This window comes from Argiope bruennichi, chromosome 5 (genome assembly GCF_947563725.1).
Source record: "Argiope bruennichi chromosome 5, qqArgBrue1.1, whole genome shotgun sequence".
Classification (NCBI taxonomy): domain Eukaryota; kingdom Metazoa; phylum Arthropoda; class Arachnida; order Araneae; family Araneidae; genus Argiope; species Argiope bruennichi.
In genome coordinates this window covers 119,076,485-119,092,600 of record NC_079155.1, presented here as the reverse complement: position 1 = coordinate 119,092,600, position 16,116 = coordinate 119,076,485, and the positions used below count along the sequence as shown (strand labels likewise).

General features: G+C 30.5%; 1 protein-coding gene across 1 annotated transcript in view; it reads right to left on the bottom strand.

Moving 5' to 3' along the window:
- LOC129968582 (protein qui-1-like) overlaps positions 1 to 16,116 on the bottom strand; it is a 239,599-nt gene that overhangs the window by 104,251 nt on the left and 119,232 nt on the right. Inside the window, exon 2 of the mRNA XM_056082613.1 lies at positions 8,907 to 9,081. Within this exon, the coding sequence (XP_055938588.1) occupies positions 8,907 to 9,027 (121 nt within the window). The 5' untranslated portion in view covers positions 9,028 to 9,081. The remainder of the gene's footprint in view (positions 1 to 8,906; positions 9,082 to 16,116) is intronic.

Genomic DNA, 16,116 nt, shown 5'->3' with positions numbered 1-16,116 from the left:
AGAGAAAAATGCGGCACACTTCCGCTAATGGACCTTTTAAATTCACTTAATGCGCTTCCCGCTGTCTTCTTTTCAGATGCACTCAGGCAATTTTTTCTGAAAGTGACAGGAATATAATAATGCAATCTATTATCGATCAAAACGTACTTTACAGCCACAGCACGTTGGAAAATTGTTGTCCGAGTTATAAACCTTAATGACAGTTAGCGTGAACAAGTTCTGGGCAGAATTGTCAGCTGTTGTTGAAAGTTACAGGCTGAAGAAAGTCAACGGAATAATCTTGTTTCATATAGATATCCTTCGTCTGATACTCTTTATTTCGAATAAAGTACTATTATTAAAGTGTTATTATTGAATAAAATACAAATAAAACCAGTGGGAATGGTCTTTATCGCACACCCTATAATAAAGGTGAATTTGTATTTTAGTTGCGTTTTTTCTCAAAGGATTGAAACTAAATTTTGACACAGAACTACATATACACAATATTAAGCGACAAAACGGAGCTTGACGACAAACTTGGCGACTATTTGGTGACGGAATTGGCGACTTTGGCGATCAAATAGAAATCACTGTACAAATTTAATTAATTAATTAATATTAAAAAAACTGCATTAACATCAAGTGTCATCCACTACAAGTTTAAAAAATTGTATTTGAACTTGAGTGGATGAATAAAAAGTATTTTATTAACGACTGAAAATTTGAACAAGATATATAAGTAAGAGTGTGAGCTAATAGCAGGAATTGGAAAAAAAAAATCAAAATTGAATATATTTAGAGCATTGCGTTTTTGAATTATCGTGTTTACATGCCTCTGAAAGTACAGACCAACAAACTTTCAATCCCTGTTAGATTTGGCTCCAAATTTATTAGGCATCTACAATATAAATGTTAAATTTCTGCACCAAATTTTATCTTTTTTTTCTCTTCTTTTCTTTTTATATCTTCTTTTTATAGTCTTCTATTTATCTCTTCTTTTTATAGTAGTCGTATTAATTAATTTACATTTGAACAGCAGAATGGAAAGACTTTCTCTTAATAAATGTTGCTTAAAATTTGGTGTGAAGACCTTATACCAAAGTTCACGTGTTTGGCTCGAATCATTTTTGAATTATCTTTGTCAGACGGACGGACAAACAGACATTTTTTTATCATTAAATCATATTTCAAAATTCATTGTAATAAGTATCATGTAATTTATAATCAATTTTCTGAAATTTATTACTTAGTATAATATTAGTGCCTTTTTTATACCATATTGGTACCTGCCCTTAATATGATATCAAAAATTAAAATGAATCAATCAACTGGAGATGAAATTCTGGAAATATTAAAATATTGTTCTGGCGTAGAAAGTACATCAGTATACAAAATTTTAGAATTCTGATCCATTAGATATTGAGTAAAAAATGGATTACACAATTTTCTTTATAAGCATGAAACAAGTAAAATAAAATGTGGAAGAAGGATTTTAGTTTGACCTTTTATATAAAAATTAAAAGCTGTTATGAAATTCAGTAAATCGTCTTTTTCACGAGAAGCGTTATACATCTTCCACATTTTAGACAAAACTCGTAATAAGAAGCTTGTTTTTTTTTGTCTGTCTGTCTGTATGTTTTTTTTTGTCTGTCTGCATGTAAGTAAAAATGCTGCAACAAAAACATAAAAAAAGATGCAATTTATATGGATAAAATTTCTAAAAGAGTTTTACATTCTGAACTGAAGAGATATATCGAATCTTAGCCTAAATTCAACAATGGACTGATGTCTGTCGGAATGTCTGTTTAAAGGTATATAAAAGAGAAATTAAAATCACTGCAAGCTAGGTAACTGTAACGGATAACTAGCCTGGACATTATTATTACAATTTTTTTGGGAAAGTTTTCAACCATTCGGCGAAAGTTAAAAGATCTAAATGCATTCTATATTCTCTCTGTAAACTTATTCATTGAAAATTACGGTAAAAGTTTTTTTTTTTTTGTCGTGTGACTATTTAAAGCCAATTTCTTGCGCAGTAGCTTCTGAGGGTAAAGACACTTGAGTACACGAGGGCAGAAGTCTGACTTATAGTTCAAATGAAGATAGCACACACACACTCGCTTGCACAACCCCTTTTTACAGGGGGGGGGGGGCTCATTCACGCACCTCACAGAGTGAACACTAGGAAGAGAACAACCATGCCTGAACCAGGACTCGAACCCGGAACGCCTAGATCACGGGGAAGACGCGCTACCACTAGGCCAGGACACCGGCACGATAAAAGGTATAGGATTGATTAGATTGGTATATCTTCTCTTGCGATTTAGAGCAACCGAATATTCTATTATAAAAGAATTCCTATGCTATTAATATGCAAAATTTATATTTATAAACTACACGAGTTGTCTAAAAATAAAAATTTTATTTAAAAATTATCTTAAGTTAAATCTACAAATAACTTCACCAATTAATTTTAATAACCGGGAAAATTATCTCTAAATTTGTTTTGTTCCCCAATTTAATTTATGAATAATTAAACAATGTTTTTATCGTGTTTGAACAATATCTGTAGAAGTAAAACTTAATAAAATAATTTAATTATTGAGTAAAAAGTTTTAACTATTTTTTTTCTTTGTCAGATAATGCAGCGTTAGGGACTTTGTTAAATAAGAAGATAAGGAAAACTTTATAAAAAACGACCCGTTTCCTCTCAATAAATCCGGAACTCTCTCGCCAAAACGACGCCATATTCTTTTTCGGGGGAAAAAAAATCCCTAAAATAGAGCTATCTAGTTTGGAAGTTCCCCTTTACACTCGAGTCATCTTGATAAAGTACGACAAACGCACTTTTTTCCCCTACCAGAAAACAGTTTTTAAGCCTAAATTACCTCCGCAATAAAGCAGACACTGTTTATATTGAACCACTTTGCTTTCTTTCCCCAATTTTGACCAGTCAAGCAACGAAACGAAAAAGTTATTAAGGAAAGAGAATGAAAAAAATAAATAACAAGAGTAGAAGAAAAAAAACGGCTAAGGTCCTTTTAAAATCGATTGTTTGAGTTTAGCGAAGAATGTAGAAGAAATACATTTAAAAAAAATGTCTCTGTATTAGTTAGGTTATCAGATAAGGGATGCATTAGTTGACCTTTCTTCTACAGTAGTTGTTGATAAAATAAATGGATAGCAAAGGAACAATATTTATCTGGAAAAAAGTCGAAATATATTTCTTTGATATATACAGTTGTTACTCTGTTACTGAATTTACTGTTTTGTAGTTTCAGGTTTGTCGTTTATATGCATATAGGAGAAGGCTAATTCAAAATTGAAGAAAATTGAATTAAGAAGCGATGGATTTGGAACTCAGTAAAACAAGAGGTAACAATACTTATTTAACTTTAAATAACAAAAATTATTTTTAATAATTTTAATAGAATCCAAAATTAATAAATAACAATTATTTTAATAAATAAAGAATTAACAATTCTGAATAATTTTTAAAAACTTTAATGGAATATATAATTTATGAAAAACAATTATTTGAATAAATAAAATTTTAATTAAAATTTATTTAAAAATTATTCATAAAGTAATAATTCCACTGGATATATAAGTAATTCGAATAAATGTATGCCATACTTTACTCTGAAAACAGTATTTGTACATTAACACTTCAAAATGAACAGGAAAACTATACGCTCAAATGTTTCTTAAAAAGTAAGAAAATTTTTATTGCTTTTATTTTGACAGAATCTCTTGTCCTTTTGTTAAAAGTCTTATACAAAGCTAGAGGTCTCAAACATTTTGTCACTTAAGATAACTGAAGATGCAAAGTTAACTGAAGGTTCAAAGATAAGTTTAGTTATATTAACGTTTAATTCAGTTTAGTTATTTAAAGCAACACTAGGACTATTTTGGGATGGGCCTCCTAATTTTGAACCATGGTCAGATGACGAGGACGACACCTGAGCTAGCACCCCATCCCCAAACTTTTACACCACACTAGCGGGAGGATGTTTGACCCCAAAGATGGTTCTTCGGTGGAATCGGGTCTCGAACCTTATACCCTCTGGTTCCAAAGCCGAGATCTTGCCACTAGGCTACCGCGGCTCTGTAACATTATGAGAAAGCGTTTCATGAGAAGGCATTGGAACTGTTTATTAAAAGCAGAAACCAAAAATTTATGTAGAAAAACATGACACGAGTACAAGCACTCTTTCTCCTCTAGATGCCTAACATTTCAACATTAAAGGAATTCCACCAACATAGCTCAAAAGTGTATAGCAAAATCTGCAAAAATTACGTTTACTTTTTCACCTGCCTTCCCAAAACAAAAAAAAAGCCCGAAAACGTATTGGTTAGAGCATTGTCAGTAGATTACACAATGTTCGCCGTCTCTTTTTTTCATTAATCATCTCTCACTGGAAGGTGAAACATACCACAGAAATATTTTTAAATTTTTAAAAGGCTATTTTTTACATCTAAGACATTTTACCATTGTTTTATGCTTGTTAATCAATTTTTAACCTTTAAAATGAGTGATTATTTGTTTTGAATTAAAAAATAATGTTTTATAATAGGAAAATAATAAGATGTTACGTAAAAAATAGATTTAAAAAATCCAGATAATAATATGGTATATTTATTTTGAAAAAAGTTGTATGTAGACTTTTGGCAGCAAATAATATTTCCCAAAAATCTAATGTATCTAATATAATTTTCAAATACAACGTCAAACATTGAAAGCTTACCTGATAACAAATAAAAAGTAATTTTTAACAATTAGATAGATCACTCCCTTACAGGGAACTCGACAACAGAAACTACATCTTCAGGAAAAACTGAACTTTTCTACCTATCACATTCAAATATTATATTATATATATATATATATATATATATATATATATATATATATATATATATATATATATATAACTTACCCACCTAAAATAATGTTAACTTTTTTCCTTCACACATGATTTATTGACTATAGTCATCAACATGCGTTCGGAAACGGACACAGGTGTTTGAATAAAATTAAGTGGAAATGGATGTAGACAATTGGCAACAATATACATTTAAGGGTTAAAACAGCGTTGCATCACTTCCCCCTCATTTTTATTCTCTGCAGAGTAATTGTTTTACTTATCATAAATCATTGTTTGTATCTAATTTTGTAATGAATTTTATGTATTCATTCTTGCTTCCCAAATGTTTTTGTTTGAATCGCGCGTTCTTTAAAAGTTTAGTCATGCATTTTATAGTCTGGTATAAGATTAAGTCATATACTTGGTTCGGTAGATCAAAAATGGCTCGCCACCAATAAACTCAAAATCATCATCATCAAATTATCAATGAAATACGTTAATATTGGTGTAGAGAATTTAATTGCTATTCGTCGATCATTTAAGAAAGGTCAATTTATGATGAATTCAATTAATTGATGTAATATTCTGAGGACATTTAACTATATTATTTTAAATTAACAGCATAAATGCAGATGGCATCAAATTAGATATCTTAACTAAAACTCCGTTGATGATCTGAATTGGACCATGCTTAAGTTAGTTCAGATAATCTATTATACTTTCAACTTACTTTTAGTGACAATTAATTTTCATTCAGATAATAATGTAACCAGATACACTGGACAACTGCTGCTCTAAGTGGACAAATTTATAAATGACAAGTAAAATCAAAATTACTACTACCATTAAATGTCGTTCGTATTTGTTAAAAAATACCAATAACAAAATATTAAAGCAACTAAAAAGCTTCAACAAGGGATTTCTTTTCCGCCTACACATCTAAACTTTTAGCGAAAACAAATAAAGCGCGACGTATTTATAGGATTAGCTGTAAAATCCCTTTTAACAATGATTAGAAAAAGAATATTTTTTTAAATGTCATTTTTTTCTATTTATCTTTGTCCACAACATAAATATTTTTTTGCAATTAACAATTTTTAGAAAAATAATTTCTATATCGGTTTGTTTATCAAAGCTTTTAATGAGAAAAACTCACAGGTTAAGTTTATGACAGAAAATTAATTTAATGAAACTTAACTTTCGTCTTCATTTTTACATTTGTCAGAATTAACATAAACGGCCAAAGAATTATCGTAATAATCTTTTGATGTTGCTGCCTATAAATTATGGATGTTTTCGAGCAACTAAGATGTTTTTGAATAAAGAAACCTCAAATAACCAAGTATTTTGTTTTGCTAAAAACGAGAGCAAATTGCCAGTGACAGAAGTTGAAAACTTCTATAATCATAAAATAATTTATTTTTATTAAATCATCATAAAATAGGAGAGAAAATAGAATTTTACACAATCATTCATACGTAAAATGAAAATCTTTGTAAAATAAAACAAAACTTTTCGAGTCAGCGATAAAAATAAATTAATAAGAAATAGGCAAGTCAACCATCTAACTCTCCGACCCGCCCGAAGGCACACGGATTTAAACCATAAAACTGAATGACCAGACCGCCGCAACAGCAACATTGGCGGGAACTGTGGTTGAGTCCTAAGGGCCACCACCGACCACGGTACAACCCTCCCCGAAGGAAGTACGTCCCGTCATCGATGGGAGGAGCCAGATCCCCCACCTATTAGTGTACCCTCCAGGGTGGCGAGATCCAACCACCATGCCGGAAGCATCTCATCCTCATTTCGAGGTGCCCCCGGGGGGGTATAAGAAATAGGCAAATAAAATTAAAAAGAAAAAAATTGAAAAGGAGGGGATTTTAGTTTGCATAATTTACATGAAATTTAAACAAAAAATATATAAGCAATATGAGTAACTTTTATAAAATTTCAGTTTCGAAATTTAATAATGAAAATGACTTTGTATACAGTTTCTGGAAGTAGTTTGATTTTATTAATTAAGTATTGATCAAGCAAATTTCCCCCCTTCAATTTGTTAATTCTACAATCAAAATAAAATAATATTTCTGTTAGAAATCAGTGCTTAACTCATGCAAACTTTTTTGTTGATTACCATTAGAACGTTTTATTGGTGAAAATAAACGGGAAGAAGACAGTTTTATTGAAAAGAATTTACATAACATAATTATATTTTTCATTATTAAATTCATAGTTTTTACTGTTTATTTTTTCTACTCTCTGTTAGAAAATGTGCAGTCTCAGTTCACATGCTAGAATTCTAAAGTCAAAGAGTTATAGGCTTGTGTTACAGGCTCTTCTGGGATGTGGAATGATATTAATGCAGAAGACTTATTAAAAACAATTTAAAAGAATGAAACTCAGATGAGTGTTTCAAGGGAACTTTTCCACTATGAAAGATAACCACCAGATGGCATTCTTCTAATTTTTCGCTGAAGATGATAATATTGTTACGAATCTGTAATGCTGCTTCCCAGCATAGTTGGTTACATCATCGGAAAGAATGTTTTACAGTCATCGGTACTGTACGGAGTCCGGTGTCGCGTCGGAGGTTCCAGAACTTGGCGACAAACTTGGCGACCATTTGGCGACTTTGGCGCCAAAATAGATTATACCCGAAACATCGAGAATTTTCCCGATCCGTCCAGTAGGAACCGAGATACGCCTCGAACGTTCCTGATTGGTTGAGAGGCGTCTAGCCGCGCCTCCTGAGACCTATAAAAGGAAGCGGCCGCAGCTGCTAGGGCAGAGTAGTCGGAACCGACGCTAAAGAACTGGCCTTCCAGAGATAAGCGGAGCAGCGGCGGAGTGAAGCTAGTACTGAACTGAGCTGTGTGCTACTGTCTGTAGTAGAGTTTTGTATGCTGCACGTCTCGGCTGGAGATAATCGTCTTCTGTGCTGTATATAGTTGTCGTCTTTGTGCTGTTCTGTGTGTCTTCGTGTAAATAAACGTCGTTGTTTTATTTTCTACTGCCGCCTGGTGATTGAGCGTTCTTCACACCATATAACCCCCACTATCCAAACGAACCCCGGGAATTTCGTAACAATATGTAAAATACTAGAAGAAGAAGTATCAATGCCAATTGTGAATGAAGTAACAATACTTTGGGGCTCTTATGTTTATTCAAACAACAGCAACAAAAAATATAGCTACATAAAATTTAACCGTTTTTACTATGTATATAGAATTTCATCATAGTATGTACCGATTTAACCCTTCTTTGCGTGATAATGGAAATTTCCATCATAACATTTAGTGAACAAGAAATTGTACCCAAAACAGGAGTACTGTAAATTGGTTGTTGCTGGCAACTTTTTTCACGTCTGAAAAAAAGAAAAAGACAAGCAAAGAAGAGTTAAAGAATTTTACAGCTAAATTATTGCCCAAATATGTTACTTTTAAATATATTGTAATCAAACTCCGGCAATATAGTTTCTTAGAAAAATGTTTCCACATTTGTGAAACTGTTATCCATAACGTGCAGTGTGAGCAGAAAATCATAAAAAACTTTTAAAATTTATAAAAAGAGGAAAAATAACCGAAAGAAAAAAAAACATTTAGAAGAAAAACATCGCTGTGCAAAGGGAGATTTTTTAAAAGTTTCTATATCATCAGTTTTTTTTTTTTTTTTGACATCAATAGTTTGTAACCATTATTCCCAAATGTCATGCAAAGCATTCGTTACATTTCTCAAGATTTACAATTTTATGCGATAATATCTTTACTAAAAAGTATGCGAGAAAGTTTTGAGAAGATCACTCCAACTGGCTGAGGCTAATAAAATACCATATTTTAGTTTTTTTTTCTTCTTCTTTTCGCTGTATTATTGTTTCTAAAAACGCTCTTACCTCTAAAAGGTAATAGCACCTCTTGCTCCGATTTGAATCACTACTTTTGTGTTGCCTCACTATCTATTTGTTATCTTGTTATTTAGGTTTAATTGTTTTTACAAATTAAACTCAAAAAACAGTTTTGTGAAAAAAAAGCTTATGTAGATCAATTTTATCCTTACCTGATTTTGTAGAGCTGACGAAAATATTGACTAATCTCGACGGTGGTTCGGGAACTGCTGTCAAATTTCCGAAGAAAGTGGCCTGGAGTGCATCGTCCTGGTACAACAAATCGTGAGCCATGCTGTGTCGCTACTCGCCCACCGTCAAAAACACTGCAGCAGTTTCATTGGAGAACTGAAAAATAACAAAAGAATATCATTCATTACAATCATAATCATTAATAATTGTTATGTAACATTTTAAAATTTAAGCAGCAATTATTATTTATTATCATACATAATGAAGAATAAGTTCTTTATTATTAATAAAGAAGAATATGATTTTCGGTACTTTACATGACAAACTGATTAATATAGAGCTCTCAAACTTACCACATATATAATTTGGATGGTGGGAGTATGCACGCAGGGATAATTTTATTTCGAAATCTTAATTTAAAAAATAAGACACAGTTTAGAAATTATCTTTTACCGATGCAAATTTATTTGATATTAATAATTTTGTTTAGGTTTAATTACCTTGTAAAAACATTTTTAAGTATATTTTACAATAATGAAATATAAAAATAGTTTTAAAAATTATTAATTTATATTTCAAAAACAAATTTATAATTTTTTTTATAAAAACAAATTATAAATAAAAAATAAATTTAGAAAAATTATTATATTTCATCCCTATTTTCTTCCATTGTTGATGGTCAAAGTATGAAGATTCAGATTGTTTTTTTCTTCTTATTTAATAGGCTTTTGTTTTTTAAAAATAAAAAACGCATTTAATAAAAGCTTTGATTTCAGTCGCAATTACAATTCATTTTTAATTTCAAAAATAAAAAAGGATGAAATTTTTTTAAAGTTTGCTGATTTTTAAAACGTTTTCGTTTGTTTCTCCTTTAATTTGATGTTTTTCTTTTCTTGTTCTGATGTACGCATCTACATTTTATAATCTGTGTATTAAGTTTTATCTATCTAGTTTTTCTTATTTCCTAGCTATTATATTTCACTTGCCTTTGGACAGACAAACACACTTCCTCCGAAAGATTTTGGTCTAAATCTGATAATTTACAAAATTGGGAGTAGACACTACTTATAAAATTTCAACCAATTAGTTCAAAGCATTTTTGAGCTATCATATTCGCAGACAGACAGACAGGCATAATTTAAAAGTACATTAAATAGAAGAAGAATTGAAAATGTACAGATTTTTTAACATTTCGAACTAAAAATTCTTTGTGGTCACTATAAATTCTCCTTGTATAATTCGCATTGGAAAAAGTAAAAAATTGCTTTTCGTTCGTTTCCAAGAGTTTAATTGAATCAGCAATTCTTAAAGCTTTCCTCTAATGTTGCTTTGTCAGCATTTGTTGTCCTTATATTTAGGAGTTTTTTAAAGGTATTTTACAGATTCGCAAATCAATCAGCTTTACTTAAATATCTTAAAATTCTCAGCATTTTCCTTTATTGGGTTAAAATAAAATCCCAGGAATTTCGGCTTCATTAAAATGGTTAACGGTCATTTGTTCTGTGAAAAAACAAATTATTTTTCAATCCCGTAAATATCTAAAAAAATTTTTTAGTTCCTATCAGAAAAATAAACAAATAAATAAAGTCCATTGGAATTGCAACTAATGTGTTAACATTAAAGCGGCTTCATTATTTTTTGACTTGGATAAATTGTTCACATAATCGAAATTCATTATCCTAGTTAGATAATTGAAGCTATTTGATTTCTTACAATTTAACATAATTGTAATTCAATTTTATCAACATGAATAAACATGAAAATTCATAATCTTTTTTTATTTTTCCATGTAATATTTTAATTATTTTCTTAGATGAACTTTTTTTTTAACCATATTTTCTCTTTGTACAATTCGATAGCAAAAAAATCAAGAAGGAAAAAGTTAAATTCTGTTAGCATAGAATTTTTTAGAAGAGTTGTGGTGGTAAATATGTTGTTTTCCCAAACGGAAATATATTTTCAAGAATTTATATATTTTTTTAATAAATATATTAAAAGCCAAATAAGAATTTACAAATTATTAACCCTCCAGCTGCTTATCCCGTGATTTCCGCGGATTGGCAATCAGTCCATTTTCTGTTGCATCCCTCGTTTTTCACAGTTTAGAGTGTTTATTTTTTCGATAACGGATTTATATTATATTATTATTTTGTAACATACAATATCAGTTCACTTTATTTGAAAAATATTTGAAATTATTTTCAAACATCGCATCTAAATACTGATTTTCAAAAATTACGCAGTCAGATGTTTAATGTATAAATAATTAAAATCATCTGCGATTATTGAAAGGTTTATTTTAAATATTTTCTCGATAGTCTCTGTATGACAGCCTTTAAATAGAGTAGAAAATTTATTTATGGCTTGGAATGCTTCATCAAAACGTGAGAAAACTAAAGGTTCAATTGCTTTCTGTATGCATACAGATTCTTATTGTTGAAATTAAGTTCATTAACAAATAAATTTTCAGGATTAATGTCCCGAACTTTGAATGTTACATAATCTTCCGACATTCTATTTAAAAATTTTCAAAAACGTCCTTCAATATCATCCCGAAATTCATCAGAAACGTTTAATGGAATGCATAGCAGAAAACTAACTACAACATACTTAAATCATATATTTTTTAAAAAAATTTTTAGTCAAATAGACTCTCTGGCGAGTAGCAATCAGATATACAGACATCTTGAACAAAAGCCAGATTTGGCAATTCTGCGCCAAACATTCATTAGACATGTTTTTCATACTTGCAGAGAATGATTCTTTGTATCATGAATTTATTGTTGATAAGAAAAAGAATAGGTTAACTTAGTAGTGGACAAAAGAAGGCTATCTCCAAGAATAGAGGAAAAATAGAAGCATTTCACTGTTTAACTTCGCTATAATCATGGATGTTAGATTTTCTTATACATAATCTAAATGCAATGCAATGAAAAAATATTTCGAACTTAATTACAAAAATAACCGTTTTCTAGGCTCACTTTGCAACTCATAAAGCAAATCACACAATTACATTAAGCCAAGTCATTAGTTTTCTTGAAGGGAAAATAAAAAAACTCCTGATCACTTTACAACAAATCAAATTTTTCTACAGTAATTGCTGAATTACTTCCACGATCCAACCAATGAATATTCATCCTATATTTATCACACGTAAATAAAAAAAAGGCAAAAAAAAAAAGCGCCATAATTTTCTTCCGGAAGTTGGGAACCTTTCTTTAAGGAACGGTAGGAGAAAAATTGCACGGAATAAAATAAAAAAAAAGTAAATAAGACGGAATACACGGTTGTTTCCATTAGTTCCCTAAGTAACAGAGGAGAAAACTCATAATATTTTCCAGATCTCGCTTTTAGCCCTCCCCCCTTCTAAGCAGATAAGAGGGCTTTGTTCTCCCCATATATCACGAAGCGGCATGGGAGGGGGAGGCAAAGTGTGTGCTAACAAACCCCGAAATGATGTATTAGCTCAGCGTTATTGTTTTTCTGCCTAGTCACCTCTTATTCCTTGTGATTTGTTGGGAGGACGCCCTCGGGCCTTCAGCTCGTTTCTGAAGACAGATAAGGCAGGAATTTCAGAAATGATGCAGCACACGCATTTCCTGAAATGGAATAGATTTAAGGAGATGTGGTTTCTTTCAGAATCATTTAAAGATCACGGGTACTTTTTGACAGAAAGGTCAACAATACACCTTTGCACTGAAAGGAATTGTTTTAACACTTTTTCTTGCTTACACATATAATGTAAAAGACAAGCCAAAAGTATAAATTTGTTTTCTTTTATATTTAATTATCTTCCATATTTCTGATAGAAAAATGAATCATTTTCGACGCACTAAGAACTGTTTCATAATGGGTTTTGCTCATATATATTCTTTGTTCGTTTTATAGATGATAAATTTTTAAAATCTTAAATACTTGTAAACATCTATTATCTTATTAGATAACTAAAATATTAAATGCTTGTAGCCTCTATTATTTAATTAGATATAGTTCAGCAACGGATTGTAAAACCCTCCGCGTTTTTACGATTGCGTTAGGATGGGTTTAATTCTTCAAAATAGGGGTGAAAGGAAAGATGAAAGGAGGAGATGTTACTAGTATCTAATAGGCTAAATAGTAAATAGTTACTAGTATCTAATAGGCTAAATAGTAAATGTATCATACATTTACTAGTATCTAATAGGCGAAATCAAAGGTCAAAGGGAATACCGGAAATGCACTGATCGTTCCATGTCTCACCTCTTAATGAGATGGAGTCGTCGAAATGTGGTCGTCTCAGAATCCATTGACGAACTATAACTTAAAATTTTAAATGCTTGCAATCTCTATTATCTTATTAGATAACATTACGCTTTTGGAAATGATAGTCATTGAAAATCTATTGTTTACTTTCGGTGTTCATAGATTCTACTTAATTTTAGATGTGTAATCATAATTTAGATAACGCTTATTATTTTTTATTTATTTGTTTAGAAACACAGTAATTCTTGTGCGGCAGTTAAATAGTTAAAAGTTCCTTTATTTTTTTTTTTTTTATAATCATGTTGCAATTGTTGTAACAGCAGAAATTTACCTTTCTGCAAGGACGATCTTACTTTAAGAGGTTTTTGGTTACAAAGGACCAAAATGTTCTCTTATTTCCCTGTAAATATTTTTTTTCCTATTCCTTTGCGACTAATTACATATTGTAAATGAAACCTGCAATGTAATTAGGTTTCTTTTTACTGAACGAAGAGAATAATAAGTTACCTTATGGGAATTTGAAACAGATAGATATTTTCTTAATTCTAAAAGAATGGCGTATCAAAGCTTTAACTTGCAAGGTAACTGAATTCTTTGAAAAGAAGTTTGTTCTATGAGAATATTTGCTGGTTTACTTACAATTAAATCTTTTATGCATAGTTCGGTATTACTTGGAATCGTAATAAAATATTTTAAAGCATCAAATTGGGATAAACATTTAAACCAGTCGTTTTATTTCAGTAGATCTATTGCAATTCTATTAATTTTATACATAAGATACCATAGTCACATGAAAGCGGAATTATTCGCTTCTACAAACATTGTGAAGATTAATTTTAAAAAGTATTATAGAATGGTGGCAATTATAATAATTTAGTATATTGAATATAATAATATAGTAGAGAGCATTTTTCTTATAGATTACACTAAGACAAATGGTAAAATAAAATCAGTAAAACTTCACTCATAAGTTAAAAAAGAAAATAAAAAAAATAATAAGCGGACACTACATTTCTTAGCTTTTAAAATAGAGGTAAAACGAGTGATTCATTATTTTTGAAAACAAGAAAAATTGCTTACTTTCAGTGCAACAGTAGAAAGCAATATTGGAAATATTGCATAAAAATATTGTTAAAAGAAAGTCAAATTTCAGTAAAATATTTTATGGCAACCAAATTGATATCATTAGAAATTATATTTATTTCTATATTTTAAGGTGAGGTGGAAAGCATATTTTAAGGATATTTCCAAAATCGTAAACGAAAAACGCCAAGATTTTGCCTACGTTTTATTTAGTTGATATTCTAATCAAAATTTCAAAAAATAAATAAATAAAGATGGCTTTTTTAATTATAATTAAAATTTCAGAAAATGACAATCATATCCTCCGAAATTTAGTCAAATTTGATTATTCTAGGTTTGGCGATTTTCCTTGTAAACTGCCAACAGAATACATCTGCAGACATCAATAAAGCATTTTCTTACATAATGGCAGCAAGTGGATGCCTAAAATCCTAGATTATTTAGAAAACTCCAAGAAACTTAATACGTTACCTTATTCTTACTTAACATGCTTACTAAAACACGAAGGAACGTACCATCATTAACGGCTTGTGTACATTCATTCTGGAGAGTTTCGTCCAAAATGAAGCAGCTAACACGAACCATCATTATTGCGTTCAAAAATATAGCGAAAGTGAAACTGAGTGGTAAGCAATGCTTGGAGCCTCTAATGGAAAAGAGCCACTTCCAGACAGAAACGTGCTTCATCATGAAATGTTTACGCCGTGTGTGATACAATAGATTAGCAGGAGCGAATCCATCACTTGCACTATTTCTTTCCATTTGATTTCTCCCCGTGGAGATTCCTTAAAAATTTAAGAGTAAGAAGCTTCCTGAAAATAAAACACACACTGACAGACCCTACCAACACGGTTTTGTGTAAAGCCCAAAAATGAGACGATGTGTAGAGTATGAGACCCGTAACCGTAATGAGGACATGCAAGCAAGAATTTATTCAGCTGCAACGCAACTTGGAATGTTTGGAAAACGTTTGCTTATCTAAGATTAACTGTTGTTATGTCTGCTATTGGAGATGCATTTTTTAACTACGTTTTGTAGATTAATGCACTCGCCATTTGATAAAACAGTTTTGTAAACTTGTTTTCATTCGTTTTGATTCCTCATGCTGTGATGAAACTGTACTGATTTTACATCTCCCACACAGATGCCGTTGCTTTTTTTTATTGTTTCCCCTCTATTTTCGTTAACATATTATATAAATAAGCAATTTCCTTTTTTGTAGGTGCGATAGTTTAAGTTCTCTTCCTATATTGTATCATAACTTTTTTTGAATCGGAAGTTGTACTATAAAACTCCCCAGTCTTAAGTTTTTATTACTCTCCTATTATGTGTTTGGTATTACATATTGATATGCATATGACATTGCTGTCAAAAAAATTCTGTAAGAAACTAATTTGTATAAGTATGCCTGATAATTCTAAAATTTGTCGGTATCCTTTTGAATCGCACTGTAATCATAATTTTATAACTAACTAATGATATGACTTTGTTACTAATATATTTACATTATTTGCAGATATATCCACCAATTTACTTTACCCATTATGCTTACCTTGTTTCCATTTTTTTTGCGTATTAATTTTAAATATTTTTATGACTAAAGATTCGCCATATTGCGGAAGGAAAGTGTCGTAAAAAAGCGAAATATTCCGTCATACCCAGTTAAATAATTAAGTACATACATGATTATTATCCAGTTAACTGTTTTTAATGAGTATACTCGTCATGGAAAAAGTACATCATTTTATGTTATGACGAGTCTATTCGTCAGGAGTAAAAAGTAATGACTATTTGAAGTTTGAATTACAAATTTAGTAAATTTGAAGATGTTTAAAATGTTTTGAATCCAAGTCGAAATAAAGAAAA